Below are 27,900 nucleotides of genomic sequence, written 5' to 3'. Positions count from 1 at the left end.
CTGGTCAAGAGACTAAAGCTGCCGGCACCTAGAGCCCTTCCCCTACGGCGGTGGCCTAGGGCTGTGTCAGGGCAGGCTCAGGTGGTTGGCATCTGGCCCCGTTTGACTCCCTCACTCTTTTGCTGTCCCTGCAGCTCCCATCCCATATGTCCTGAATTCAGGTGTCAGATGCCTTCACAGGTGAGCTGCTTGTGGGGGTGGGTGAGGCAGAGGAAGTGGCTTTTTCTTCCCTGGTCAGAAGCTTCCGAGAGGGAGAAACACAGAGGCGGCCGTCCTCTGTTGCTCCCTGGGACGTGGCCCTCTTCCCGACCTCGGTCGCCGGAGCGCGCGGGGGTTGGGAATCCGTAGGGCACTAGGACCCGGCGGGGCGGAGGGGGCAGCCCATGTGCTGCGATTCGCTCCCTCCCACCCCACTGCTCCCGCTCCATTGTCTGGGAACTGCAGCCGCGGGGCGGGCGGCGGCGGCGGCGGCGGCGGCGGCGGCGGGGACCCTGAGGGCCAGGTGTGGCCGGCGCGGAGCGGGTGCGGGAGATGCCGGGTGGGACCAGGTCCACCTGAGCCGCCCGCCTGGTCCCCGCCTTCTGTGGGAAGGATGTGCGCGCTGATGGCCGGGCGCGCGGCAGCGGCCCCCCGGGGGCCCTACGGCCCCTTGCTCTGCCTCCTGGTGGCCCTCGCCGTGGACGTCGTGAGAGGTCAGCGGGAGGGGAGGGCCGGGCCGGGGCGAGTGGGAGCGAGTGATGCTCGGGAGCCACGAACCTTCGGGTTCTCGGACTGAACCCTGAGCGGGGTCGCCCCGCAGCGCCCTGAAGGTCGGAGAGGTCTTGCCCTCGGGAACCTTTCCCCAGCCGCTCGCCCCTAAAGTTTCCTTCACCTTGCACGACCCGGCAACTCCTTCCTGACCCGCGGCGACCGGGGCAGCCCGGCGCAGGGGCTTCCCCGTCCCGCACCTTCTGCGAGGGGCCCCTCAGCCCGGGCATCAAACCCAGCGGCCCCGGTCCCGGGCGCACTAACGTCATCCCCACTCCCTCATCTGTGGTGTGTAGCGCTGCACCCTCCTAGCCTCCTTCCGCCAACACCACCCCCCCCCCCCCCCCCCCGCCCCGGGAGTGGAAAGCAGCCCCTTTGCCTGGGACCTGCAACATACGCAAGCCCTCCCTCCACCTTCCTCCAGGGGCTCCCTGACTTTGGCGTCTCCAGGGATGGCCGCATCCTTGCCTTCCAGAGCCCTTGGGAAGATTCCTGTCACTGGAGGAAAGGGCAGCAACTTCCCTGTTCTTCGGGGTGGGGGTCGGACTCCCTTGACCTGAGCTAGCTGGGCTGTGGCTGCAAGGCAAAGGATGCCACAGAAGACAGGGGGACAGTGAAACGTTCTCTGCCCTCCTCCCCACCGAGCAGAGCCCAGCGCTGGGTGATGGGAGTCCGTGGGAGTCAGGCTAAGAGCATCTTGTAATTATGGAGGCAATGGAGTAGGAGGCAAACCTGAAGCCAGTGGCTGCCCCTAGGGAGCAGTAGTCACCTGTTACGCTTGGGGCAGGGGGCAGGGAGAGCCTCTCAGTCATATGCTCCTTGGTGGGGAGGGCCAGGAAGAAGGTTGAAACCAATTCCCCCACCCCCACCCACAGTCCAGCGGTGGGGCTGAGGGAGCTAGCTGTGGGGTTGCTTTCAGCCACCTGCTCCCCAGCCCGAGGGACCCGGTGGGAGTCCTACTAGAGAGAGGAGGAAAACCTTGTCAAATCCATTACGCAGCAGCAATAATGCCTCCCCTCTCCAGACAGCACTCCACAGTTTACACAGCCCTGTCCTGTCCACAGTGTCACCTAATGCATCTGCCCGTTTTACAAGTGAGGAAACAGGCTTCAAAATGTTAATGCCTGACCCAAGGTTCATCAATTTAAGTTCAGGTCTCCAGGCTCCCAGGAAATCCTCTCTAGGGAGAGCTTCCTAGTTTGGGGGAATTCCAGGATGAGCACGACAAGGTCCCTGGTTGATAGGAAGATTACTAATTCAGAGGAGGCACCCAGGGTTGCAAAAGACAGGAGACTGGTGGGAAGGCGAGTAACCAAGGAGGGCTTCCTTCAGAAGGAGGCCGTATTCACTCATGGCCCTGAATGAGGAGGGAGGTGCCACCAGGCAGAGCAGAGGAGAGGAGGTGCGCTCCAGGGCATGAAGCCTGCAGGGTGCACCGTGGCAGTGAAGAGTGGAGAGAGAGGTGGCAGGTGGAGAGGCCGGATGGTCTAGTGGCTAATGCCTGCGATGAACTGCTAGCTCCTTCACTCTCCAGCTGTGGAACCACAGGCAAGTTCCTTAACCTCTCCGCCTCATTTTCTACATCCACAAAATGGGATTCATCATAATAGAACCTGGTTCACAGAATTATTACAAAGACTCAAATAGTTCATACACGTATAGTATTTAAATTCTCACCTGCATATAGCATTCACAAAATGCTAATTATTATTAGTAGTGCTCATAGTTAGGGCAAACCAGTATGGCCTTAGTGGTTCTTTGTCCTTCTGATGATTGACTATTTTGACAGTCGCCCCAGGCTCATGGTCTCCACCCCACCCCCAGGGCAAGCAAGTGCCTTCACAGATCTCTTCAGCACGTTCCGCACCTGCCCAACCCACACTTGCACTCGATACCAGTCGGTTCAGGGAAGAAGGGAGCAAGCTTGGAAAGATGCTTCAGGTTGCCATGGCAATGATGGGGGAGGAGGGGTGGATGCCCAGCAAAGCCTGGCCAAGGATTCAGGGCAGAGAAAGCTCACTTCATTACCATCTTTTACCACACTGGCCCAGTCTGGGGACAGTTGTACCCCGGAAGTGCCTTGGTATCAGAGGCGAGTAGATAGAGGGCAGGAGCTGGAGAAAAGCAGACATTGAGAAGGCTGTTGGAGAGAAGAAAGCCAAGGTCTGTGGAAAGTAGAAGGAATGGCTGGGAAGTGTCCAGTCCTGGACTCAGATTCGAATCCTGGCTTTGCTACATACTACCTGCGTGAGGCTCTTTAAGCCTCAGTGACGTCATCTGTGAAATGGTGATGAGAGGGGAAGGGACATTTACCGCCCTTTTCTCCCTCCCCTGCCCACAACTACTGTGCCCAGCATGGCGCTCAGGTCAGCCCCTGCCAGCTCTGAAGCTGTTGCCATCCCTCCCTCTTATCCCTCTTCAGTGGACTGTGGCCAGGCTCCCCTGGACCCTGTCTACCTGCCGGCAGCCCTGGAGCTCCTAGACGCCCCTGAGTACTTCCGTGTGCAGCAGGTGGGCCACTACCCACCTGCCAACTCCTCTCTGAGCTCCCGATCTGAGACTTTTCTGCTCCTGCAGCCCTGGCCCAGGGCCCAGCCACTTCTCCGGGCCTCCTACCCGCCTTTTGCCACTCAGCAGGTAAGGAGGGGGCACCAGGGACTCTCAGGCTAACAGGACTCAGGGCCTGAGCCTTCCCCAGCCCCTGCTGTGCTCCTCATATTCCAGAGGGGGAAACTGAAGCCCACAAAGGTTCTCTTCTGCCAAGCTGGGATCCCATCTTCCTAGATCTTCCCCCGCAACCTCCTCTTTTGTTAAGCCCTCTCATTCTCCCTCCAGGTGGTCCCTCCTCGAGTCACTGAGCACCATCAACGGCCAGTCCCGTGGGACGTGCGGGCCGTGTCAGTGGAAGCGGCTGTGACTCCAGCGGAGCCCCACGCCCGGGTTCTCTTCCACCTCAAAGGGCAGGATTGGCCACCAGGGTCTGGCAGCCTGCCCTGTGCCCGGCTCCATGCCACACACCCTGCAGGCACTGCTCACCAAGCCTGCCGCTTCCAGGTGAGTAGACAGGCCCCACCTAGGCTGGTCCTGCTGCAGCTGCATCAGCCAGGCGGTGGGCCCACTGCAGAGAGGAAGCCCCCATTCCTGGGAAGCGTGGGGGTCGTGGACCACCCGACTCCATGTCTGCCCCCACTGCTTTCAGTGCTGTGAAAAGGTTATTTAGGGCCCCAGAGGGAGTTCAGTCCTTGGTGTGACTTTGAGCAAGTAACTTAATCTCTCTGAGATTCAGTTTCCTCATCTGAAGAATGGGGTGATAACAATTCCTACCTCATCTGGAGTTAGAGGAAGGAATAAGTGAGATGAATGTAAGGATAGCTTATGGCAGAGTAATCACTCAGCCAGTATGTTTGCGTTATTAGTAGTATTACTTTTATAATTGCTATTTCCGCTATTTTGGAGTCTAGCACAGGACTCCATGGGAGAGGCGTCTCTTGGGCTTTAGGATTCCGAGAAGAAGACTAGATTCTAGGCAGGACAGTCCTGGGCTTGGTTAGGGTGAGGCACTGGGATTGGCTTCCTTTGTAATGAGACCTTTCCCAAGGTAATGGGCTCTTGCTCCAGTGCTCCAGAGAGGGATATTTGCCCCAATCACGTTCACCTACATGCTCTCCCTCCTTGCCACCCTCGCCGTAGGTCCCTAACCTTTGGATGGAGCCCGCTCTTCCCCATAGGAAGGCCCTCATTCTTTGTGTCCTTTTCTGTACTAAGTTCCCGCAAAGGTCTTTCCCAAGGTCTGAAGAGTGGTCTGCGGACATGCTCTGAAACCTAGACCTGGTTTGAAGGCCCAGCCATGTCGCCGGCTTGCTGGGTCACCCAGGCTATGTCTCCGGCCCATGCTGGGCCTCCCTTCCGTGAGCCCCCCCAGCTCTGCGTTGCCTGCCATGGGTGCTGAGAATCCTGTTCCTCGCCCTGCGCCCACCCGCATGCCAATTACTGCTGTCGTGTCTTCACAGCCATCCCTGGGCGCCTGCGTGGTGGAGCTGCAGCTTCCCTCGCACTGGTTCTCCCAGGCCTCCACCACACGGGCCGAGCTGGCCTACACGCTTGAGCCTGCGGCCGAGGGCCCCGGGGGCTGTGGCTCCGGTGAGGAGAACGACCCGGGGGAGCAGGCCCTCCCAGTGGGGGGTGTGGAGCTGCGCCCAGCAGACCCCCCGCAGTACCAGGAGGTACCTCTGGACGAGGCTGTGACTCTGCGGGTGCCTGACGTGCCAGTGCGGCCTGGCCAGCTCTTTAGTGCTACCCTCCTGCTTCGGCACAACTTCACAGCCAGCCTCCTGACCCTGCGGTGAGCACCAGGCCGTGGGGATGGGTGAGGGTGGGAACCTCTGCGGGAAGACTAGGGACAGGTACCTGCTCCTCTTGGGGTCCTTGCTGGAATCCTTGACCTCTGCAAAACATGAGGTCATGTTTTTTACCTGGAAGGAGTTTGCTCCACCAAACTCCTTCCAGGTAAAAAGCCATGATTGTGCTGGTAGGAGCCCACCATGGGCACAACCCTGGAATTAGAGTCAGAAGTAGGAAGCTGCCCCTCTCCCTGGCACCTCCCTGAGATTCCTTTATCCAATGGGGCTAACATGGTCCAGCTTCAGGGCAGCTTCAAGGCTCTAGGGAGGGAAACCCGCAAAGGGCTTAGAGACTGGAAAATGCAGTACCTAAGCGTGGGCTCTTGCTCCAGTGCTCCAGAGAGGGATATTTGCCCCAATCACGTTCACCTACATGCTCTCCCTCCTTGCCACGCTCGCCGTAGGTCCCTAGGCTTTGGACAGAGCCTGCTCTTCCCCATAAGAAGGCCCTCATTCTTTGTGTCCTTTTCTGTAATAAGTTCCCCCAAAGCAGCCCCCACCCACCTACCCAGTTCACCGGGCAAGGGCTTGCAGAGTATGACTCGCTTTTGGAGTCTACTGCAGGAATTCATGGGTGAGACATCTCTTAGGCTTTAGGATTCTGAGAAGCCTGAGTTCTAGGCAGGATAGTCCTGGGCTTGGTTACGGTGAGGCACTGGGACTGGTTCACTTTGTAATGAGACCTTTCCTGAGGATTGAAGAGTGGTCTACAGACATGCTTTGAAACCTAGACCTCGTTTCAAGCCCTGCCTGGGTTTGTGCATGTCCTGTCTCTGTGTCTCCCCGTCTCCTACGCCCTCCTATTCTCACTCTTATTAAGCAGATCTTTCCTAGACACTTGCGGCCTGCCAAGCCCTGTGTCTTCACTCTGCAGATCCAAGCACGAGCAAGGGCCAGTCCCTCCCTGGCAGAAAGGGGCCCCCAGTGGTAGGGAAGGGAGCTGGATGGGCATGAATTGGATTAGGAGGCGTGTGGGTGTGTAAGCACTGAGGGAGGTTCAAAGTGCTGTGGGAGCTTGGGTCACTGGGTGCAGTAAGGGGGAAATTCATCCCACCACTGGAAAAGCGTTCTAAAGGAGATGGTCTGTGAGTTGTTGGTGGCTTGAAGCATCAGCAGGTAAAGTAAGAAAGGGCAGAGCAGACTGAAGGCACAAACTGGGCAGACTTGGAGCCACGAATGGGTGCTGTGTGTGGGGGGAAGAACTTGTGTGTAGCTGAAGCAGAGAGTGCATGGAGAGATGTCACAGCCAAAGGTAAGGCTGAACCAGACCCTGGAAGGCCCCCGAATGCCAGGCTAAGGTTTGACCTTATGGGAAGCGGGGAGGCGTAAGTGGTCTTTGGGTGGGGGAGAGCTGGAAGGTGTGAGCTGCACTGAGGCGGGGTCCTTCTGGGTTGGAAGATGGTGAAGAGGAGATTTAGACTGGAGCCGGGGAGGTCAGAGGGCTTTGGCCCCTTGCCTTTCCCCTTCAATCCAGCCCACACTTCAGCATCCACCTTGCCAAACTGAGCCTATACCCTCTTCCCCAGGATCAAGGTGAAGAAGGGGCTGCATGTGACAGCCGCCCGCCCAGCCCAGCCCACACTGTGGACTGCCAAGCTGGACCGCTTCAAGGGTTCCAAGCACCACACCACCCTCATCACCTGCCACCGTGCTGGGCTCACAGAGCCAGATTCCAGGTGGGCAGTTTCCCTCCACCCAGGGGGCATGGGAGGGAGGGCTGGTTATAGAGTGCAGGTGGGCAGACTTGGGAGCTGCCGTGCTGCCTCTAGATTCCCAGGTCAGCAGACACAAGGACAGACTTTTTCAAGGAGGCAGCACAAAGCAGGCATAATTCATTCATTCGGCCACTATCTTCCCAGCCCCAGCCATGTGCCAGGCATAACAAGTGTCTGTGAGTGTTATTCTAAGTGATGCCAACCAATCCTGTCCCCCAGGTATAGCCCTCATAGCCACTACTCCATCCCTCTGCTGCCACCAAATGGTTCTTTCTCTGGGCCATTCACATTTCCCCAGAAAGCCCAGCTGCAGTTCTGAACTGCAGTTCTGCAGTTGGGCTTTCTGGGGCTTCTTATTCATGCCCTGAGCCTGGGTCAGGGCCATGGACTCGGTAGCCCCAGTTTGAATTCTGGTTCTGATGCTTTTGGGGTGGGCAAAACCTGGGGCAAGCCAGTGAACATTCCCCTAACCAAGCCTCAGTTTCTTCACTTGTGAAATGGGAATAATAATGCATCCCTTAGCATTTTTGAAAATAAAGTACTGCCTATCAAGCACCCAGGACGGTTCCCAGCACATAGATGTTTGTTTGATCAGAGGAAGCTTATCATTCAGAGGGTCAAGTGTCTGGTCCTGGGACCTGGAAGTGAATCTCCCGCATGCCACCTCAGTGGCTGTGGAAAGCAGAAGTCTGGGGGAAGCGGGCCCAGGCAGGCAGGGGAGCAAGCCACCTTGCTGGGTGGAAGGTAGTTAAGTGGCTTCAAGGATCTTAGAGAGGCCAAGAGTGGGTCAGAGTTTGGGCTGGAGCGAGGATGCTTGGGTTTAGATCCCAGCCCTGCTACTTTTTGCTGTGTGGTCTTATGTGAGCTGTATAACCTCTGTGCCTCAGTTTTCTCCTGTGTAAAATTGGGATAATCATGAATGTAGGAACAGCTGAGGTCATACCTGGCAGCTAGCAAGCACTTGGCTTCTCTCTCTCTTTTGGTCGGCAGTCCCCTTGAACTGTTTGAGTTCCTGTGGGTGGACTTCGTGGTGGAGAATAGCACTGGTGGGGGCGTAGCGGTCACTCGCCCCGTCACGTGGCAGCTGGAGTACCCCGGCCAGGCCCCTGAAGCAGAGAAGGACAAAATGGTGTGGGAAATCCTGGTGTCAGAGCGAGACATCAGAGCCCTTATCCCACTGGCCAAGGTAAGGAGACCGCCATCTCTGCCGGGGAAGGCTGGAGGCCAAGTCCCAGGAGCCCATGAGCTGAGGGACCTGGGGCTGAGCCCCTTCTCCACCCCCAGGCTGAGGAGCTGGTGAATACAGCACCACTGACTGGAGTGCCCCAGCATGTCCCCGTGCGCCTTGTCACTGTGGACGGCGGGGGGGCCTTGGTGGAGGTGACAGAGCATGTCGGCTGCGAGTCGGCCAACACGCAGGTCCTGCAGGTGAGTGGCAGGTACCCAGCTCATGTGAGTCTGCATTTGTGTGGGCGCAGTTACACACGCACCCCTTTCCTCCTTCCTCATGTGGGTCCCCAAGAGAACAGCTTCTTCTTGAGACCAGAAACCTCATGGAAGGAACCACAGCTTCAACTTCTTTTGTTCCAGCCACCTCTCTCCCAAATCAAGCGGGAGCCAAGTAACCCGAACAGTCCCCAACCTTAGACACTTTCATGCCCATTATTGCATGGGCAGGTGAGCTGGCCTGAGAGTTGAGAGCACATCCTTTGTGATCAGAAAGTTTTAGTTTGAAACACATCCTTGTTGTCAACCAGCTGTGTGATCATGGGCTGATCTCCTAACCTCTCTGAGCCTCGTTCCCTAAACTTTAAAATGGGAACATATCTTTGGGTTGTTGTAAGAATTAAAAGCACCTTAAGACAGTATTCGGCAGACAGCAGGGGCCGAAACAATGGCGCCTATTGCTGTTATAATATGATGTAATAATTATACAATGGTAAAAATTATTATTGTTATTACTGGTGATTGTGAAGCAAAAAAAAAAGGGGGGTGGGTAGAGCAACTTTCTTACCTTGAAGTTCTAAGAGGGGAAGCATGGAGCCTGCAGGTATGCAAATCGCAGCCACCTGAAGGGAGAAGGTGCCTTTCCCAACTTGTGGCGCCCTTTGCTCAAATGTGTGTGGTTCCTGCTGGAGGGCCTTGGTGGGGAGATCTGCTTTGCCCCACCTCTGCCTGCCTGGCTGTAGCTGGCTGCCAGGTGGCTCCAGGAGCAATGTCAAAGGCCAGCACGAATAAGGAGCCAAAGTTTTGGGTTCACACCCCTGCTCTGCCAGGAGGAAGACTGGTATGCAATGGCCAGTTCCCCTGACTGAGCCCCAGGGAAACACAAGGAATGGCCCCTGCAGTAAAATCTTAAACAAAGAACAGGGCTTAACCAACAATCCTGGTGCAACATGCATTCCCGTGAGAGACAGAGCCAAACTCAGTGGGAACCCATCCTATGGCCTGAGGTCAGGGCTGCTCTTTTTTTTTTTCTTTTTTAATCTATTTATTTATTTATTTGAGACAGAGTCTCACTCTGTCCCCAGACTAGAGTGCAATGATACAGTCCGGCTCATTGTAGTCTCAGCTTCCCAGGCTCAAGGGATCCTCCCACCTCAGCCTCCCCAGTAACTAGGACTATAGGCACGTGCCACCACCCCTGGCTGATGTATTGTATTTTTTGTAGAGAGGGGGTTTTGCCATGTTGCCCAGGCTGGCGTCAAACTCCTGGACTCAAGCAATCCACCCACCTCGGCCTCTCAGAGTGCTGGGACTACAGGCATGAGCCACCCACCGGGCCCAACCTCACACCTATCTTTAGTGGCTTAGCGCGCCCGCCTGCCCTTTGCCCTTCCACAGGTGTCTGAGGCCTGTGATGCCGTGTTCGTGGCTGGCAAGGAGAGCCGGGGCGCTCGGGGGGTGCGGGTGGACTTCTGGTGGCGCCGGCTCCGTGCCTCACTGCGGCTGACAGTGTGGGCCCCACTGCTACCACTGCGCATCGAGCTCACCGACACCACCCTGGAGCAGGTCCGCGGCTGGAGGGTACCTAGCCCTGCCGAAGGGTGAGTGGAGGCCTGAGGAAGCTGCCAGGCCTTGGCGAGTCACACTGGGACGGAGAGGCGCAGGGGACACAGCCATGGGCCCAAGTCGGGGTCTGAAGAACTGCTGCAGTTGCTTGCAGTTCTTTCTGCCCACCTCCACCCTGGACCGCCCAACCAATGACAGCTTTCTGTGAAATTGCTGACGTCGGCATCCCTCTCCTTCCCTGCCTCATTTTTCCCCTAGCACCCTCCACTTCCTAATCTACATCAGTACTGGTTAATGTTGCCTGTCCATCCTTTCCACACTCCTCCCTGGAGAATGTCAGCCCCGTGAAGCCGGGGTCTGTCTATGCTGGTCACTGCTGTACCCTCAGAGCCTAAGATGACACAGAGCTCAGGAAACGAACACCCTTGGAGGGGGCTCCCCAAAACCCAGGGCGAGGTGGGCCACGCCTCTGGAATCTAGCTTCCAGGCCCTTCAGAGAGTGAGCGCCCCCAGGGTCCCCGTAAGAGAGCATCTCCCCTGGGGTCCACTTGGGAGCAAGAGCGGTGATCCAGGCACAGCGCCGGTCCTGAGTGGGCTGGGGGTCGAAGGGCCTGACCCCAAGAGGGGCGGATGTCTTCCTTTGAGAAACAGGAGCCGCTGGCGATTAGGAGCCGCCGGGGAGGAGCTGGGGATCTTCAGCAGCTGGGCTCTGGGCAGGCTGGGGCCGGGCAGCGCTGACAGCCAGTTCCGGCCTCCCCGCCTTGCAGGCCTGCGGAACCCGCCACAGAGGCGGCAGATGAGATCGAGCGGCGCGCCCGTGGCTGCCACCTGCAGTACCAGCGCGCCGGTGTGCGCTTCCTCGCCCCCTTTGCTGCCCACCCGCTGGACGGCGGCCGCCGCCTCACGCACCTGCTCGGCCCCAACTGGCTGCTGGACGTGTCCCACCTTGTGGCGCCACATGCCCGCGTGCTGGACCCGCGTGTAGCCTCGCTGGAGGGCGGCCGCGTCCTGGTGGGCCGGGAGCCCGGTGTCACCTCCATTGAGGTAAGCAGCCGGGGACCAGGAGGGCAGACCCCCTGAGAAGGGTGGAGGGGCCCCCAAAATGCTTGCGGGTGGGAGTGAAGAGTGTGCCAGGAGCCCAGAGTGTGTGGGGGAGTTGAGGTCTAGGTCTGAGAGCAGTGGGATTGGGGATGGGTTCAGAATGGGGTGGCCGCATAAGCGGGGAAGCCCTCTAGCTGTGAAGGGCTGAGGTGTGGGTAATGTGGGGATCAGGTCTTGAGGGAAAAGGGAACTGTCCCCTAGGTGTGGGATTGGGGTCCACGTATGCACTGGGGTGCAAAGAGTAGAGGGAGAGTAGCCAGTGAGGCTGCTGGGAGCTCCTTTTTCCCTCTGGGTGGGGGCTGTCTGTATGGAAGGCTCCCCCACCTCCAGCTCCTTCCCACCCTCAGGTGCGTTCCCCGCTGTCTGACTCCATCCTGGGGGAGCAGGCCCTGGCTGTGACGGACGACAAGGTCTCAGTGCTGGAACTGAGGGTGCAGGCAGTGACGGGCATCTCGCTGACCTTGAGCCGGGGCACTGCCCACCCCGGGGAGGTCACAGCCACATGCTGGGCACAGTCAGCCCTTCCCGCCCCAAAGCAGGTGACAGTTGGGGGGTCAGGGGGATGAGGTCAACATGTCCAGATGGGGGCTCATGGTAGAGGGGGATGGGAGGAAGGGGAACCTGGCACCTTGACCCTTTAGGGTTTTCAGAGTGAGAACTGACTCTGAGGTAGTGAGCTCTCTGCAGCTGGAGGTGATCAAGCAGTGGCTGGAGTATGGCAGTGGGAGGTTGGTTAGATGGCTCTAACTGAGGACCCTCCCAATAACTCAGACCCTAGGACTGAGTGGCAGACAGGTGATTGACACGCGTCCCCTCTCTCCCTGTGTTTTGTCTATCTGCCTGTGTCTCTGTTTTCTCTCTGGTCTCTCTTCCATGTGGCCTGTCTCTGTGGGAGTGGTTTCTCTGTGCATGCGTGCGTGCCCTCGCGTGTCTCTGCCTGTGTCTGTGTGCCCCACAGGAGGTGGCCCTCTCCCTGTGGCTGTCCTTCTCTGATCACACTGTGGCCCCGGCTGAGCTCTATGACCGCCGTGACCTGGGACTGTCCGTCTCAGCCGAGGAGCCTGGTGCCATCCTGCCAGCTGAGGAGCAGGGCGCCCAGCTCGGGGTGGTGGTGAGTGGGGCAGGCGCCGAGGGGCTGCCGCTGCATGTGGCTCTGCACCCGCCCGAGCCCTGCCGCCGGGGCCGCCACCGAGTGCCTCTGGCCTCTGGCACCGCCTGGCTGGGGCTGCCCCCTGCCTCCACTCCAGCCCCTGCCCTCCCATCCAGCCCTGCTTGGAGCCCACCAGCCACAGAAGCCACCATGGGTGGTGAACGGCAGGCGGCAGGCAGTGTCGGGGACAATATTGGTGTGAGGGGCAAGTTTGAGCGGGCAGAGGAGGAGGCCAGGAAGGAGGACACCAAAGCCAGGGAGGAGGAGGAGGAAGAGGAGGAGGAGATGGTCCCTGCCCCTCAGCGTGTCACCGACCTAGAGCTGGGCATGTACGCCCTGCTGGGAATCTTCTGCGTGGCCATCTTCGTCTTCTTGGTCAATGGTGTGGTCTTCGTCCTGCGCTATCAGCGCAAAGAGCCTCCCGACAGTGCCACTGACCCCACCTCCCCCCAGCCCCACAACTGGGTCTGGCTGGGCACTGACCAGGAGGAACTGAGCCGCCAGCTGGACCGGCAGTCCCCTGGCCTGCCCAAGGGGGAGGGGGGCTGCCCCTGTGAGAGTGGGGGAGGAGGGGAGGCCCCTACCCTGGCCCCTGGCCCTCCTGGGGGCACCACCAGCTCCTTAAGCACCCTGGCCCGAAAGGAGGCTGGGGGGCGGCGGAAGCGAGTAGAGTTCGTGACATTTGCGCCAGCCCCTCCAGCCCAGCCACCTGAGGAGCCTGTAGGGGCCCCTGCTGTGCAGTCCATCCTTGTGGCAGGCGAGGAGGACATCCGCTGGGTGTGTGAGGACATGGGGCTGAAGGACCCTGAGGAGCTTCGCAACTACATGGAGAGGATCCGGGGCAGCTCCTGACCCTCCACAGCCACCTGGTCAGCCACCAGCTGGGGCAACAACGGTAGAGGTCCCACCGAGCCTCTCGCCTGCCCCCCCGCCGCTCGTCTGGTGCTTGTTGATCCAAGTCCCCTGCCTGGTCCCCCACAAGGACTCCCACCCAGGCCCCCTCTGCCCTGCCCCTTGTCATGGACCATGGTCATGAGGAAGGGCTCATGCCCGTTATTTATGGGAAGCATTTCATTCTAACAGAATAAACCGAGAAGGAAACCAGAGCTGGGACTGCTGCCGTCTGTCTGGTGGAGTGAAGCAAGGGGGCTGGAATGGGGTGTGTTCAGCCCCTGTCCCTGCTGAAACAGCTGTGGGAGGCTGGGCCCTGGGACACCCTCTCATAGCGTCCAGCGATCCAGACAAATAGGAGAGCCGTGACAGCCTGAATGCCAGCCAGCAGGAAGAAGTAGAGGTCCATCCGGCAATTGTTGATGTTCCCTGGGGAAAGGAGGGGTTAGATTTGGATCAGGACAGGGATCCTCTGACTTGCGCCCTGTGCCTGCAGTGTCCCAGCCCTGGGGCTGGCAGCTGAGGCCATGTGGGCAGTGGCGGGATCTGAAGACACTGGACAGATACCCGCTAATGTCTGGCTTCCTGAAGGTCTCCAGGGGTATCTACAATTCCTCTTCAGCTATTCAGGAGGGGGTATGAAATACAAACACCACGAGAAAGGTAACCTTTCAGCCAGAAATGGCAGAGTTCCAGAAGCAGTAAGGAGCCTTGGAGGTCCACTAAGTTCAACAGTTGGGGAAACAAAGGCCCAAGGAGGGAGGCCATGATGCGGGTGACTGGCCAAGCCCAGACTAGAACCCCATTCTCCAAGTCTAGCCCTCTTGTTGCTTCTGCCCAGAGTCAAAGCACTTAGCAGTTGCCACCTCCTCTCCAAGCCTCCCTCCACCCATGTCCCACTCCTGGGGAGGCCCCATACTCACCGAAGTCCTCAGGGCAGTGCAGCCAGCCCCCAGGCAAGGACAGCAGTGCCACGAGGCTGGAGCCCAACAGTGAGCCCACCCCCGACAGGCAGAAGAAGATGCCCATGATGGCACCTTGCATGGAGCGTGGGGCCTCTGAGTAGGCAAACTCCAGGCCTGCGGAGAGGGAGCAGAGAGGATCTTAGGGGCTGGTGCAGGTGCAGAGAACAGGCTCAGGCCCTGCCTGCTGCCCCCGACCCTGCCCCCACCAAGCCACCCTCCAGGCTTCCCTTGGATGCCTGTCCCCTCAATGGCAGTGACAGCACCTATGCATCAATGCCACCTTTCCCTCTGCCCTGCTTAGCTGCCTCCTGGCTGAACCCCTGCACCGGGGTGCTCCATGCGCTGCCCCAGTAGCTCTGTCTCCCCTCCTCCCCTTCCTGCTAGGTCGCTCATTTCAGTGACAGCACCATCTTTACTTCCTCTCTCTCCCCACCATCTCTGCCCACCTTCAATGTCATCGTCGAATCGTTTTGATACAACCTCTGAAATCTATTCTAAATGTATGTCCTTCTCTCTGTTTCCTCTTCTCTGGGTCCAACCCCAGTCCTGGTCACTTTCTGCAAATGCCTCTTAAACTCCCCTGACTCCTGTCCTCCTCACACAGCCAGGAGCATCTGTCGAAAGCATCTCGGATGGGGTCCTTTCCTGGCCTAAACCCCCTGGAGGGGAGGGGCACTGTTGCCTTCAGGGGAAATCCCAAGGTGCAGGCTCAGCCCACAAATTCGACACCTCCACTGCACTTCCCTTGCCTCTCCAGTCCTATCCCCCACACTTCCCAAAGGCTTGAGTCTTTGCTTATGCTGTTCCCTCTGCCTGTAAGACCCTCCTCCTACCCACTCACCTGCCTGCCCCCCCTCCATGCTTAAGGGCTCCCACCACACTCTGCCCTGACTTCCACAGCACTCCACTGGCTCACTGTTTGCCTGACTCTCCCCATCTGAGTGAGCTCCCAGGGTCAGTTTTTTCTTTACATCTGACCCAGCCTAGCCCTGGGCCTGCAGCTGAGGAAGCCCTTGCTTTTTTGCTGCCTGAAGGGCCTGCCCCAGCCTTGCAGCTCTAGCTCCCAGCCCAGGGAAGGGGGTTGGGAGGGTGGGGAGCGAAGGACATAGAAATCCATTATTATGACCCGGAGTACTGTGTGCTATGATAGAGAGATGAACACGGGGCGGGAAGGAAGGGCCCCTTCCTCCCAAGGACCTTGGTATTTAGGCTCAGAATTGAAGGGGAAATCGGAGTTCACCTTCAATCTCAGGTAGAGGGAACAGCAACTTCAAAGACACAGAGGGTGGAGAACCTGGCACCAGGGGAATACGTGGAGAGCTGGCGTGGGAAGTGCCTTGCTTGCCTCCAAATCCCCAGTGCCTATCACAGTGGCTGACTTGAACCAGGTGCCAATAATAGATCCCAGTTGAGTGAAAGAGCGCTGGTCAGAAAACACTGCCTTTCTCCATGCAGATGGGCCCTGGAGGCTGCAGCCCTGGGGCCCCTGACTTTGAGGTGCCACCGGGCAGAGCCCATCACTGGTGTAGGAGCAGGGGAGGGGATCCAGGGTACCTGGGATGCTGGCAAAAATCTCGCTGATCCCAATGAGCAGGTACTGAGGGATCTGCCACCAGATGGACAGTGGTGCCGCGTTGTACAGGACCTCCCCAATCTGCTGGGACACGGTTTGGTTGTGGTGGATGTAGTGTAAGCGCTCCATCTCCAGGACTCCTGGTGGAGGAGCAGAGGGGGATTATAGTCAGGCCTACCCCAGGCAGCTTAGCCCACAGCAGAGCTTGTACATGGCAGGGGTGGGGTGCTCATGAAGTAGCCAAAGATTAAGCAGCAGGCAAGGAAGAGAATCCTGGACTCGGGGTGGAGGAGGAGGCCAAGATGTGACCAGCTCTCCTCTTTTGGAGTTGGCTGCTAGAAGCTCCGAGCTGAGTTTTGCACTCATTAACAACTCTCATTAATGGAGAACCTGTTATGTGCTAGGCATTTACTATGCATCCTTGCTGGTGAAAAAAGTGAAACAGGTTAAGCAACCAGCCCACAGTCACACAGCTGATAAGTAGTCAGGGCTGGATTTGAGCTCTGGTATGTCTGGTTTCAAAGCTGGCCTACTTTCCACGATATCGCATGACTTCTCTACTGCCACGTCAAGTACTGCTGTAGTGTTTCTAACCTGGCTTTCAAATTTAATTATGTTATCTCCTTCTCCTGCGTTGCTTGGGAGATAGCTGTGCTCTAGTGGAATGAACATTGGACATGGAGTTGGGGGACCTGGGTTCCCAGCCTGGCTAGCTGTGTGACCTTGGGCACATCACTTAACCTCTCTAGACTCAGTTCCCTTATGCAAGAAGCAGGAATAACATTCCCAGGATTATTGTGAGGATAAAATAGGACAAACTGCTTTAAGGATATAGCCGGAATAAAATCTAGTTGGGTTTTCACACTTTCAACACAATACCATTTATGGAGGTTTCATTTCTCCAGCTCACACTTGTGATCCAGGCACACGACTGAGTGCTTTACAGACTTCATCTCCTTTAATCCTCACAACAACCCCCATCAGACTGAGTTCCACGAGGGCAGAGCCCTGCTCAGGGCCTGAATGATGCCTGTCCCCAATTTAGAGACTTGGTCTCTAAAACAGGTGAGTTTAGAGACTCACCTGTTCCCCCTCAGAGACTCTAAGGAACTTCAGGGTTATAAAGTTACTAAGTAAAAAGGGTTCAGGTTTGTGCAACAGTGTGAAAGACTTCTTTAGCTGCCCCCTCACACCCCCACCCTCAACCCCCACGTTGTAACAAATGGCTCCAGATCCTTTTAAAACGAAGAAGGAAGAGAAATTTTTTTTAAGTCTTCTTTTGCCACTAAGTGGAAAATTCATTCAACACATTTATGGAGGGCCCACGTGCATGTCATAGCAGTGAATAAAAAAGAATAACAGTCCCTGCCTTCAAGGAACTTATAATTCACTGGGGAAAATACTTGTTCCTCTCTTGGCCTGAGTTTCCTCTTCTGCCAAAATGAGGGGCAGCTGGACTAGATGGGAGGGTCTCTTTCAGCTTGCTGCACCTCTGGGAAGCCAACACTGACGCCCACTGGGAGAGGCTGAACTTGGCCCAGGCTACCACTTCAGCATCAGCCCATGGTGGAACCAGACTTCCCCAAGCCCAAAGTTCAGCCCCCTGCCCCACACCCCTCTGCACACCTGCCACAATGACGGAGGTAAAACCAAAGAACATCCCCAGAGCCATCTTCTGCAGAGCAGACGGAAGCAGCTTGCACCGCAGCAGTAAAGGGTCGATCAAGCGGTCCTTCAGAGGGACCAGAATCAGCACCACCACGACGTTGGCCAGGAGGAGCCAGGCTTCCGGGATCTGGGCAGGAGGAAGTCAAGAGAGGCAGGCTAGCAGAGTGGAAGGAGCCTGGCTGCAGACTGGCCCTGAGTGACCCAGGGGTCCAGCTCCTTCCCCTCTCTGGAACTCACGTTCCTCAGCTGTGTAGCCAGGGAGTGGGATTATATAGAGATGGCAGATAGGTTCCTCTTGTATTCTAACTTTTATCAGTTGGTAGTGGCTGATTATGGAACATTTATGGGCTCAGCATAAAAAAAGTCATGATTGACTAGTGATGTCTGCCATAGGCAAGGAAATGGAGTACAATTGCAAATTTCTCATTTATCTGCCAGCCCTGTAGATCATTCATTTCTTGAGTCTCTGAAATGCCAAGGAACTGGTTTAGAAAGCTCTGGGAAAGGCAGAGATCTAGGTATCTAAGGGTCCCAGAGAAACAGGGGACAAGGAAGAGTTGAAAAGGGACCTGAGTGTGCTTCATCTGAGGCTGCAGACTCGGCAGCGAGGCCTGCTTCAGAGCGGCAGCGTGGCGGTGTGCAGCCGGCCTGAATTCCTTCAAGCAGGTGAGCATCTTGGCAGGATCCCTGCACTGTGACACAAGTTCTCCCACCCTCCAGGTGCTTTTCCTGTATCCCGAGGTTGCCTTGCAGCCAGGAAAGGGGAGTGTGAAGGCAGTTGCATTTCCTCCTCTTCTCAGAGGAAGCTGCTACCTGGCCTGAACTGGGTGCTGAACACATGCTTTATCTCTCACCGTATAGCTGCTGCCCTGGGCTCTCAGGGCCATGGAGATGTTGGACGGGTTGGCTGGGAAAATGTTTGGGATGTGGAGGTGAAGACCCTGCAGGACATAGGTGGACTGCATCTGCCAAGAGAGACAGGGATGAGCCTGGAACAGAACTGGCCGTGCCCCCTCCCAGCTCCCAGGTGGCATTCCTCAGCCAGAGCACAGGGCAGCTGGGCAGCTGTCCCTTCTCCCAGTCTCAGGGAGATAGTCACCTTCCCACCCTCCTTTCTCCTACATAGCTGGGCTGAGCAGGGAGCTTCCTGTGCTCTGCTCTCAGGCCTGTAGGCGGGCCTTATCCCAGAGCCCAGGCACAGCTGGTCTGACTCGTATTTGTGTCCCCAGGGCCCAGCACAGGGTAAGCATGGATAAATGTTTGTCGAAATGGGAAAGGTAATGGCTGCCCCCACAGGGAGTTCTCATCTCACACTGAAATCAAGCTGAGTCCCACAGGTTGACACAAGCACTGCATAGACATGGACTTGCCGGAATGGCTCTGGACACAGCGGCAGGAGCAGGGCCCAGGGGCCACGTCCCATACCAGGCATTGCCCCTTTAGTTGCTCCATAATGGAGTAGGATCCAGGAGACTCCCACCGGAAGCGCCAGGGCAGGGGAGGGCATGTGGGCTGCTCAGGGCAGCAGCCATTTACCAACTGGTATGGAAAGAAGTCAGTATCTGATTGGTATGACTGAGAATCAGCCGTGGACACCCTCCCACCACATGCCACTGTCTCATCATAGACATACTCTGTGTGCCGCTAAGTAGCAGGCTGGGAGCTCCAACAAATGTTCCTGTGAATGGGATATGAAAGGCAATGATCTTATGGCCTGGGGGCTAGCATTAAGCTGCTAACCTGCTAACAATCACACACACACACAATCACTGACCTCCCCACTGGGAGTAATACGGTGAGTGGGAGGCAATAGTTCTCAACTCTGACTATCAGTATCATCTGAAAAGTTTCTTTTTTTTTTTTTTGAGACGGAGTCTCGCTCTGTCGCCGAGACTGGAGTACAGTGGCCGGATCTCGGCTCACTGCAAGCTCCGCCTCCTGGGTTTACGCCATTCTCCTGCCTCAGCCTCCCGAGTAGCTGGGACTACAGGCACCCGCCACCACGCCCAGCTAGTTTTTTTGTATTTTTTAGTAGAGACGGGGTTTCACTGTGTTAGCCAGGATGGTCTCGATCTCCTGACCTCGTGATCCGCCCGTCTCGGCCTCCCAAAGTGCTGGGATTACAGGCTTGAGCCACTGCACCCGGCCTGAAAAGTTTTTTAAACTAGAGACTTCCCCAGCAATTCTGATTCAATAGCCTAGGGTTGGACTTGGCATCTGTTTTTAAAACCCAGCAATATTTTTAAAAGCTCTGCCTGTGATTGTGAAGCACAGCCAGGTTGGGGAACCACTGTTGCAAAGTACCCACTTTTGTGAGCTTGCCCCTGTCCTGCCTGCCGTGGGGTCTTGGGCAACTGACACACCCTCCCTAGGCCTCAGCTACCAAGTCGGACAATCTGAATGCGGCAGAGCTGGAAAAGCCTCTCGTTTAAGCCACCCGTTGTACATGTGAGGAAACACGCCCAGAGAGATGAGGTGGCTTATTCAAGGACCTAGCCTGGCACAAAGCCATCCCAGTAATTCAATTCCCGCAGGTGGTATCTCAGGAGGAAGCCGTCTCCAGCGTTCCTCTTGCCACACCACCCGAGGGAGTTGGATTGCTGAGATGGCTTTGTGCCAGGCCCCATGCTAGCTGGTACGGGGCAGCACCTCACTTTGTTCCCAGACTTTCCCGCTTTCCACACGCCCTGGGCCTCTATGATGAGAACGGAAGCCATTCAGGTGGTGAGTGGGGAGCCAGGCCCCCAGAGAAAAAGGGGAGGGGTGCTCACCTGGAAGTAGACCATCCAGTAGGGCACCAGGGTCACCATGACGGGCAAGATCTTCACCAGCACCTGGAAGTTGGCGATGTCCTCTTGTGGGGAAGCCCCAGGCTGGGGAGACCTCTGGTCAGGCAGCAGGCGGGCACCTTGATGGTCTCTGTGGGACCCCAGGGGCAGCAGATAAAACAGTAGTCAAGGCTTGGCTTGGTGGCTTATGCCTGTACTCCCAGCACTTTGGGAGGCTAAGGCGGGTGGATGACCTGAGGTCAGGAGTTCAAGACCAGTCTGGCCAACATGGTGAAACCCTGTCTCTACTAAAAATACAAAAAGTAGCCAGGCTGTTTTGGTGTGCACCTGTAGTCCCAGCTACTTGGGAGGCTGAGACAGGAGAATTTCTTGAACCTGGGAGATGGACATTGCAGTGAGCCAAGATTGTGCCACCGCGCTCCAGCCTGGGCAACAGAGCCAGACTCCCTCTCAAAAAACAAACAAGCAAACAAACAAACACAGCAGCCATAAACTTCCCCACCACCTCGGCCACTGTTTTCACTCCCACCATCACCCCCTAATTTAATCCCCCTCTCAGTATCAGCATGTCTCTGAAATCAGTACCCTCATCTCCTCCACCCCACCTTCGCCATCATCACCACCATTGCCAAAGCCAGCATCCTTACTATCATCACCTTTAGTAAGGTGGCTGCTGTCAGCAGAATCATCCTCTCCACAGAGTTTCCATTCCCATCACCATCACTCTTTTTCAGTGTTGGCACCACCACTGCCAATATTATTCTATCCTCTCTTTTGTTGCAAAGGTGCCTAGCCAAGACTCATTCCGCTCTAGAGCTGTGGCCCCTCCGGGTCCTGAGGGAAGTAAGACCAGAGACTGTGGAAAACAGTCTGAAGGGATTTTTTGGCTTGTAGCACCAATATGCCACAGGAACCAGGGGAGTCCCAGTCCAAGCCTGACTGAGAGAGAGAGAGACGCTGTTACAGATTTGATACACCAAAATTCCCCCCACTTGCTGTCCCAAGTCCATCCTCCTCAACAGTCAACATGACAACCCTCTCCTTCCACGACAAGGCATACAGAGTGGAGAGGTGGGGGTAGAGGAAACATCAGTAGGTGACGGGATTGATCAATCACTGCTGCAACCTTTACCCTTTGCCCTTTGTCCTGAGAGCTTTCTGACCTCTTTTTGTCCAAGAGCCTTGCATCGTTCTTTGAGATTCCAAAAGGGACAATACCAGTGTGGTCATCTCCAAAGACAGTCACTGTCAACTCCACCCTTCCCAGTGTGTGCTGCCATTTTGCCACCAACAGGCAGAGTTTACTTTTCCTGCCATTGTTTCCCTGCTGGCCCTGTGATGGCTTTCACCTGTTAGAATGAAGCAGAAGTGGTGGTCTGGGACTTCAACGCCTCTTAAGGGCATTAAGAAGACCCATAACTTCTGCTTTCTTCCCTCTTCTGCATTCTTGGAATGCTCCCTCCTCTTGCAACCCTCATAAGATGCTGTGAGAAGTTCAAGCCACAAGGTAAGACCACATGAAGGGGAAATCTAGGTGCTCTGGTCCACATAGTCCCAGCTGAGTTCCCAGCCAACAGCCCACATTGACTGCCAGCCATGTAAGTGAGCAGACGCAGATGTTCCAGCCCTTTCCAAGTTCCAAATGACTGCAACCCCAGTGCCATCATGAGAAACAGAACTGCCCTACTGAGCCCAGTCACTCAGAACTGGGAGAGGAGATAACAAGGTCATTTAAATCAGTAAGATCTGGTGTGGTTTGTTAGGCAGCGATAGATAATGAAAACCACCACACTTCTTGGCTCCCGACAACTTACAAACCTCTAGCAATATGCCAGATTGGGGAAAGCATGTTCTTCACCTATTTCATCTAGATCCTATTGACAGGAGCTGTAACTGGTTGCAAGGTCTGGAGACAGATTTGCTTAGCGTAAATAGACAGTTAATTTAGGAAGGCGAGGAGCAAAAGGAAGCCATGGGACCTAAGGTCATTCAGAAACTTCCTCCCTTGGATGTCAGCTAATGGGGAGGGAGCAAGTTTGGTCGATTTCCTAAGATGCTGTGATGGTTAGTAATAGGGTAATGTGGAATTATTCACATTATATCCCAACAGCCTTCACTGGAACCACCATCCCTCATCCCCTCCTTTAATGCCATTGTCATTCCCATTGCCAATGTTTGTGTCTTCAGTGTAGATACCAATGCCATCATCCTTATCCTTACTACCATCTTCACTGTCGAGACCCTGATCATCCTCACACTTCCTTTTTTTTCTTTTTTCTTTCTTTCTTTTTTTTTTCTGTTCTGTCACCCAGGCTGGAGTGCAGTGGCACCATCATGGCTCACTCCAGCCTCAACCTCCTGGACTCGATTGATCCTTCTATGTCAGCCTCCCAAGTAGCTGAGACCACAGGCACACGCCACCACACCCCACTCATTTTTGTACTTTTTTTTTGTAGAGATGAGTTTTCACCATGTTGCCCAGGCTGGCCTCAAATTCCCAGGCTCAAGAGAGCCGCCAACTTCAGCTTCCCAAAGTGCTTAGAGAGATAGCCACTGCCCCCCAGCCCCATCCTCACACTTTCTATATGTAGATGGCCACCAATAATACCACCACCACCACTACCTTGACCTCCATCCTCAGTCACAGTGGGCAGCTCTGGCCCACTGGAGAGCAGATCATCATAAAAAGCTATCACTGTAGCTGAACCAGAACATCTGCAATCCAGACCATCCCTCCCCAGAAGCAGTCTAGCGCTTCTCCAAGCTTGGAGGCTCCTGGCACCCAGAGCCCCTCCTTACCTGGCCAAGTGCCGTTGCCACAGCTGGGGGCAGCAGTTTTGGAGAGCGAGCTTAAGCATAGAGGACACTTGGCTGCCCATGGGGGGCTTGGTGACGAAGACGGGGGTGGCAAAGAGGAAGATGAAAAATGCCAGGCCCACACAGCCCACAGGGATGCTGTAGCCCAGCAGGAAACTGATGTTCTGCTGAATAAAAGCCACCACCAGCAGCGACAGCACAGCACCCAGGTTAATGCTCCAGTAAAACCAGTTGAAGAAGCGGCGGGTGGCGTCGCGGCCGAGATCCATCACCTGCCATTCAGGAAGGGTTGAGAGAGTGAGGGCCAAAGGGGTTCGGGGCACTCTCTGTACCCTAACCCTCCCTCCTACAGAGATACTTCTTGGGGTCAGTGGGTGGTGGGCGTTCCGACACTTTCCTAGTCTCTGATCACTAAACAGACACTCAGTAAATATTTGCTGAATGAATGAATCCTCTTGGGAGTCACTTGGTAAAGATCAGGACATTTGGCCCAGCTGCTTTTGCATACCCATGACACACATTGCTTTTTTATTGTTGCAGAGGAACACATACAACAGATGTCTCGGATGCCAGTTGTTCATTTCTGGTTGATTTATCCCTTTGTCTTTGACTGAGCAACCTACACTATTCATTACTTCTATAATCAGAAAAAAGCCAATAAAGATCTCAGTTTTGTTGCACATTATTAAAAATGTTGTATGCATATTACTGGAAGAACAGAAGTCTGAGTGAGAATTTCCTCTGCAATTCAGAGAGGCAAGCAGAGAAACCTATTGTGACCCATCCTTTCACCCAATTTTTGTCCCTCTGATATGTGGCAGAGGTAGTCCCAGGCACAGCCCCAAGAGTGAGTTCTGGCCTGGTGAAAAAAGCATCTTTTTTCAGGCCTCCCAGCAAGGGTAGATGGGCTGAAAATCTTTACCCAGGATTTGGATCAATCAGCAACAGCCAGGCCCCAGGCCCCTTCTGGTCTGTTGGCTCCAGTCAGCTGCACTGGCTGCTCCCAAATCTCTCAGACCCAGGTCCCAGATTCTGACTCAGCAGGTCTGGGACAGGACCTGGGTATCTGCATTTTTAAAAAAAGCAGTGAGGACTAGGGGCCATTTCAATGGAGAGAATACATGCTTCTCTACATTGCTAAACCAGTCACCCTTTTGATACCCCTGCAAATCTCAGGATCCATTACTGCCTTTCACCTAGAGATTTATATTTCCACTAGCTGGGGCGATTTTGTCAAACTTTACTTTCTGTAGTTGCACTGAGGAAAATATAAGTATTTATTTTTCCTTTTTCAAAAGTAAAATTATAGTCCACACGGATGCACTTCAAACCACATTCCATTGGAGATTCTGGGGGTCCTCTTGGCAATGGGGAGGGAGGGGCATGCCAGCTCCCTGATAATTCTCGCTCTAGACTTTCAAGTAGAATATTGAATAGGTCCCATTAGAAGCAGCCACTTCCATTTATTAATTGGAAGTAAATGAATATGACTATTGTAACTCTAAGGGGGAAGACCAGGCAGCCCATTCAGGATATAAATGAGTTCTTTTAGAATGAGCAGACACTTTGTCTAGAGTGATGGATGGCCCTTTCTGAAATCAGCAAGTGTGTGAAACACGCAGCTCCTGGGGTATAGCTATTGCCAGATGGTGCCAGTCCCACCCACCCCCACATCCCCCATCTGACTGCCCCCCTGAATTCTGCAGCAGCTTCCTGCCTGTTGTGAAGTACCCACTCTTGTTAACCCATACGCTGTCTACAGTGCAGCCAGAGCCATTTTTGAAGACCTCAAATCCAGTGATGTGCATTCCTGCCTCAAACCATTTCGGTGTTTCTGCACTGTCCTAGGGATCAGGTCCCGACTTCCTGAGGCAGCCTTGCAGCCTGCCTTTGCTCCACCCAAAGTTCATGCCCAGCCAGGGGGAGAATGTACAGGAGCTTCTATCACTGTTGGTGCCACGGGAGGCTCTGCTCAGTGGCCTGGTCTCCAGAAGATCAATTCTGCCACAGGAGGTACTGGATGGGTGAGGCTCTCTGGAGGTCGACAGGGTCAAGGACACAGGTTAAGGGTACTGGGTTGGGGGTGCTAGTGGGATATCAATGAAATAACAGGATTAAAGGAAGATGAGAGATTCCCATTGACAAATATTGGGGGTCTCTAAGTCTGAAGGAATGTCAACAACAAGTAAGAAATGGCCACGGTTGGCCGGTCGCAGTGGCTCACGCCTGTAATCTCAGCACTTTGAGAGGCTGAGGCAGGTGGATCACCTGAGGTCAGGAGTCAAGACCAGCCTGGCCAACATGGCAAAACCACATCTCTACTAAAAAAATACAAAAATTAGCCAGTGTGGTGGTGGGCATCTATAATCCCAGCTACTTGGGAGGCTGAGGCAGGGAGAATTGCTTGACCCCGGGAGGCGGAGGTTGCAGTGAGCTGAGATCGCACCACTGCACTCCAGCCTGGGCAACAGAGCGAGACTTCATCTCAAAAAAAAAAAAATAGAAAGAAAAAGAAATGGCCAGGGTTGTCCTGGGGGCACGAAGTCATCATCAAAGGATCCTAAACAAGCTGGACAAGTGACTCCTTGCCAAGGACACTGGAAACTGCTTAGGTGCTGAATTGTGGGTGCCAACTGGATGAAATGATCCTTTTGAAAAATGTCCCCTTTATGAGTATAATATATGAAATCAAAGAACATTTGAAAAACTGAGACAATTAAGAAGAAAGTGCAATTAGTCCAGTGGCCCGATCATACTACTGTGACAATGTTTCTCTCGTTTCCTTTCGTTGACACCTCGTCTTTCCACATGGCTGCAGTCCTATCTGTATGCAGTCCTGCATCTGGCTTTTGCTCATATACACCATATGTAGTTATTTTAATAATATTACATTTTAGTCTAAAGTATTGTCTAATGTCACACTGGGAACAGCTATCAAAATATAGCCGTGTTGTTGGGCATTTACTCATTCATTTAGCAAATAATTATTAAATATCTTCTACGTGCCATGCTCTGTCCACGGGGGAATGGAGAAAGGCTCAGAGGTTGAGCTAAGGGAGAAGACCAGGCAGCCCATTCCGGATATAAATGAGTTCTTGCCCATGTGCCTTCAGCTAGTGAAGGGCAGAGCTGGGATCTGAGCAAGTCGGCCTGACGACCTCCAGCACTGCTGGTAGGAAGAGGCTGGTTCCATCCTGCCCTGCCTGCACATCCCCACAACACACAGAGGAGGCTCATGGTGGGACCTGGAGTCCAGCTGCCCTTACTCGGCTGCTTGACCCTCCATGTCACCTTGGACGAGTTGATTAATGCCATGAAACCTCTCAGTGTCCTTCTCTGTAAAATGGGCATAATAATTCCTACCTCCTGGGTGGTGAAGAGTATTAAATCAGTTAAACAGTGAAAGTGCTTAGCATAGGGCCTACAAGTAGCTCAAAAAAGACCAACCCTTCCGGCGTGGTGGCTCACACCTGTAATCCCAGTGCTTTGGGAGGCGGAGGCAGGTGGATCATCTGAGGTCAGGAGTTTGAGACCAACATGGTGAAACTCCATCTCTACTTAAAAAAAAAAAAATTAGCTGGGCATGGTGGCAGGCCCCTGTAATCCCAGCTACTTTGGAGGCTAAGGCGGGAGAATCGCTTGAACCCGGGAGGCTGAGGTTGCAGTGAGCTGAGATCGCGCCACTGCACTGCAGCCTGGGCAACAGAGTGAAACTCCGTCTCAAAAAATAAAACCAACCAACAAACAAAAATAACCACGGTTATTCCCACTGCGGTTGCCATCGGTTCTGCAAGGGCTAGCACCCCTCTTCTTTCAAATCAGGAAACTAGGCGCAGGCAGGGGACGTGGTTTGTCCCAGGTCACGCTGGGGGTCAGCCCTCCTTCCCTCCACACCCGCCGGAATCGGCCGGGGCAGGCCTCCTGCCACTCACCTGGTCGGCACCGAAGGAGGTGAGGTTGCTCCGGACCGAGCTGGCCGCCAGGGCGAGGAGCAGCAGGCCCGCGTAGAGGACGGGCGCGCAGTAGGGGCTGGGCGAGGCTCGCCGGCAGTCGGACGAGGGGCAGGCGGGTCCCAGCGGCGACTCGGGCATCTCTCCGCAGAAGGAGCTGCGGCCGTCGGGGAAGGCGGTGGCGGGCAGCAGGCCCGAGGCGACCAGATAGAGCAGCAGGCTGAGCGCGACCGCGCGGTAGCGGCCCAGGTACACGTCGGCCAGCCAGCCGCCCACGGGCGCCAACAGGTAGGAGGCGCCCAGGAATACCAGCGCGGCGCGCGACGCCTGCTCGCCCGCCCAGTTGAAGTTGGTGCTGTTTAGGTAGAGCACGAGGTTGGCAGTGATGCCGAAGAAGGCGGCGCGCTCCAGCATCTCCACTAGCAGCACCGCCGCGCCCGCCGCCCGCCGCCACCGTCGAGGGCCCCGCACGCCGCCAGGCAGCAGCGGCCGGCGCTCCCCGGGCACGCGGGGCTGCTCCCGGGCGCGCGGCGCGGGCATCCTGGCTCTGGGCTGGGCCCCCCTCGGCTCTCCTCTCCCCGCCTCAGAGCCCTGCACTCCTGCCCGCGGGCCTCGGCCGTCTCCCCCACCCAACTGGCTGGCCCTCCTTTCTCACCGCTTTGGCCCGCCCTTCCCTCCTGTCCCCTCTCCCTTTCTTGGCCTACCCTTCCTGCTCCTCCGCTCACTACCCGGACCTACCACCTCCTCCCTAATTTTCAACTCCCCTCTCCCTTCTCCTACCCCTAAGCCTTCCTCCCCGTGCTTCCCCTGCAGCTGTTTCTCCCTAACTCTCCCCTCTCCTGCCTCCACCTTGACCCTTCCTCCCCCTCCTCTTGTTCACACTGTGACCCTCCCTGCTCCACTTCGCTGCCCCTCCGCCTCCCTTTTCCCCTCCCCGTTTGTCGCCCCTTCCTGTTTTCCCCTCTCCTTATGACTCCCGGCCTGCCCTGGGGTGGGTTGGGGGCTCCTTCTGCCCCAGTTACCCTGTTGCCCCTGCTGTCTTCTCCACCTCCTCCCTGTTCCCCTCACCCCCACTGCCTCCCCTCCCCTCCCCTCCCCTGCAGCTCTCCCCCCAGGCTCAGC

The 27,900-nt window shown here is 55.7% G+C and overlaps 2 protein-coding genes across 2 annotated transcripts; one reads left to right on the top strand and one right to left on the bottom strand.

The window, feature by feature from the left end:
• Window positions 1–224: 224 nt before the first annotated feature.
• On the top strand, window positions 225–13,231 carry TMEM132A (transmembrane protein 132A). Its single transcript, XM_023215485.2, has 11 exons — window positions 225–692; window positions 3,170–3,384; window positions 3,583–3,801; window positions 4,758–5,089; window positions 6,674–6,823; window positions 7,853–8,048; window positions 8,147–8,290; window positions 9,707–9,909; window positions 10,642–10,918; window positions 11,323–11,514; window positions 11,934–13,231. The coding sequence occupies exons 1-11, from the start codon at window positions 593–595 to the stop codon at window positions 12,975–12,977; spliced, it is 3,072 nt and encodes a 1,023-aa protein (XP_023071253.2). The 5' UTR covers window positions 225–592; the 3' UTR covers window positions 12,978–13,231.
• On the bottom strand, window positions 13,156–27,900 carry SLC15A3 (solute carrier family 15 member 3). The gene is made up of 8 exons (XM_023215486.3): window positions 26,761–27,900; window positions 22,811–23,100; window positions 19,994–20,141; window positions 18,077–18,187; window positions 17,181–17,349; window positions 15,536–15,694; window positions 13,940–14,095; window positions 13,156–13,445 (listed from the first exon to the last, which is right to left on the bottom strand). Exons 1-8 carry the CDS (start codon window positions 27,316–27,318, stop codon window positions 13,291–13,293), a joined length of 1,746 nt encoding a protein of 581 aa, XP_023071254.1. The 5' UTR covers window positions 27,319–27,900; the 3' UTR covers window positions 13,156–13,290.

Source organism: Piliocolobus tephrosceles, chromosome 13 (genome assembly GCF_002776525.5).
Source record: "Piliocolobus tephrosceles isolate RC106 chromosome 13, ASM277652v3, whole genome shotgun sequence".
Taxonomy (NCBI): Eukaryota; Metazoa; Chordata; class Mammalia; order Primates; family Cercopithecidae; genus Piliocolobus; species Piliocolobus tephrosceles.
Note: the sequence above shows the minus strand (reverse complement) of the source record. Positions and strands in the feature narration are given on the sequence as shown.

Excerpts from the sequence above, each read along its gene's own strand:
- TMEM132A (XM_023215485.2), top strand. The coding sequence starts at position 593 with ATGTGCGCGCTGATGGCCGGGCGCGCGGCAGCGGCCCCCCGGGGGCCC. Across the intron at positions 8,291-9,706 it reads CCAACACGCAGGTCCTGCAG|GTGTCTGAGGCCTGTGATGC; the intron begins GTGAGTGGCAGG and ends GCCCTTCCACAG. Across the intron at positions 9,910-10,641 it reads GTACCTAGCCCTGCCGAAGG|GCCTGCGGAACCCGCCACAG; the intron begins GTGAGTGGAGGC and ends CCCGCCTTGCAG.
- SLC15A3 (XM_023215486.3), bottom strand. The coding sequence starts at position 27,318 with ATGCCCGCGCCGCGCGCCCGGGAGCAGCCCCGCGTGCCCGGGGAGCGC. Across the intron at positions 17,350-18,076 it reads CCCAGGGCAGCAGCTATACG|ATCCCGGAAGCCTGGCTCCT; the intron begins GTGAGAGATAAA and ends CCTCCTGCCCAG. Across the intron at positions 15,695-17,180 it reads TACCTCCGTCATTGTGGCAG|GAGTCCTGGAGATGGAGCGC; the intron begins GTGTGCAGAGGG and ends CTCCTCCACCAG.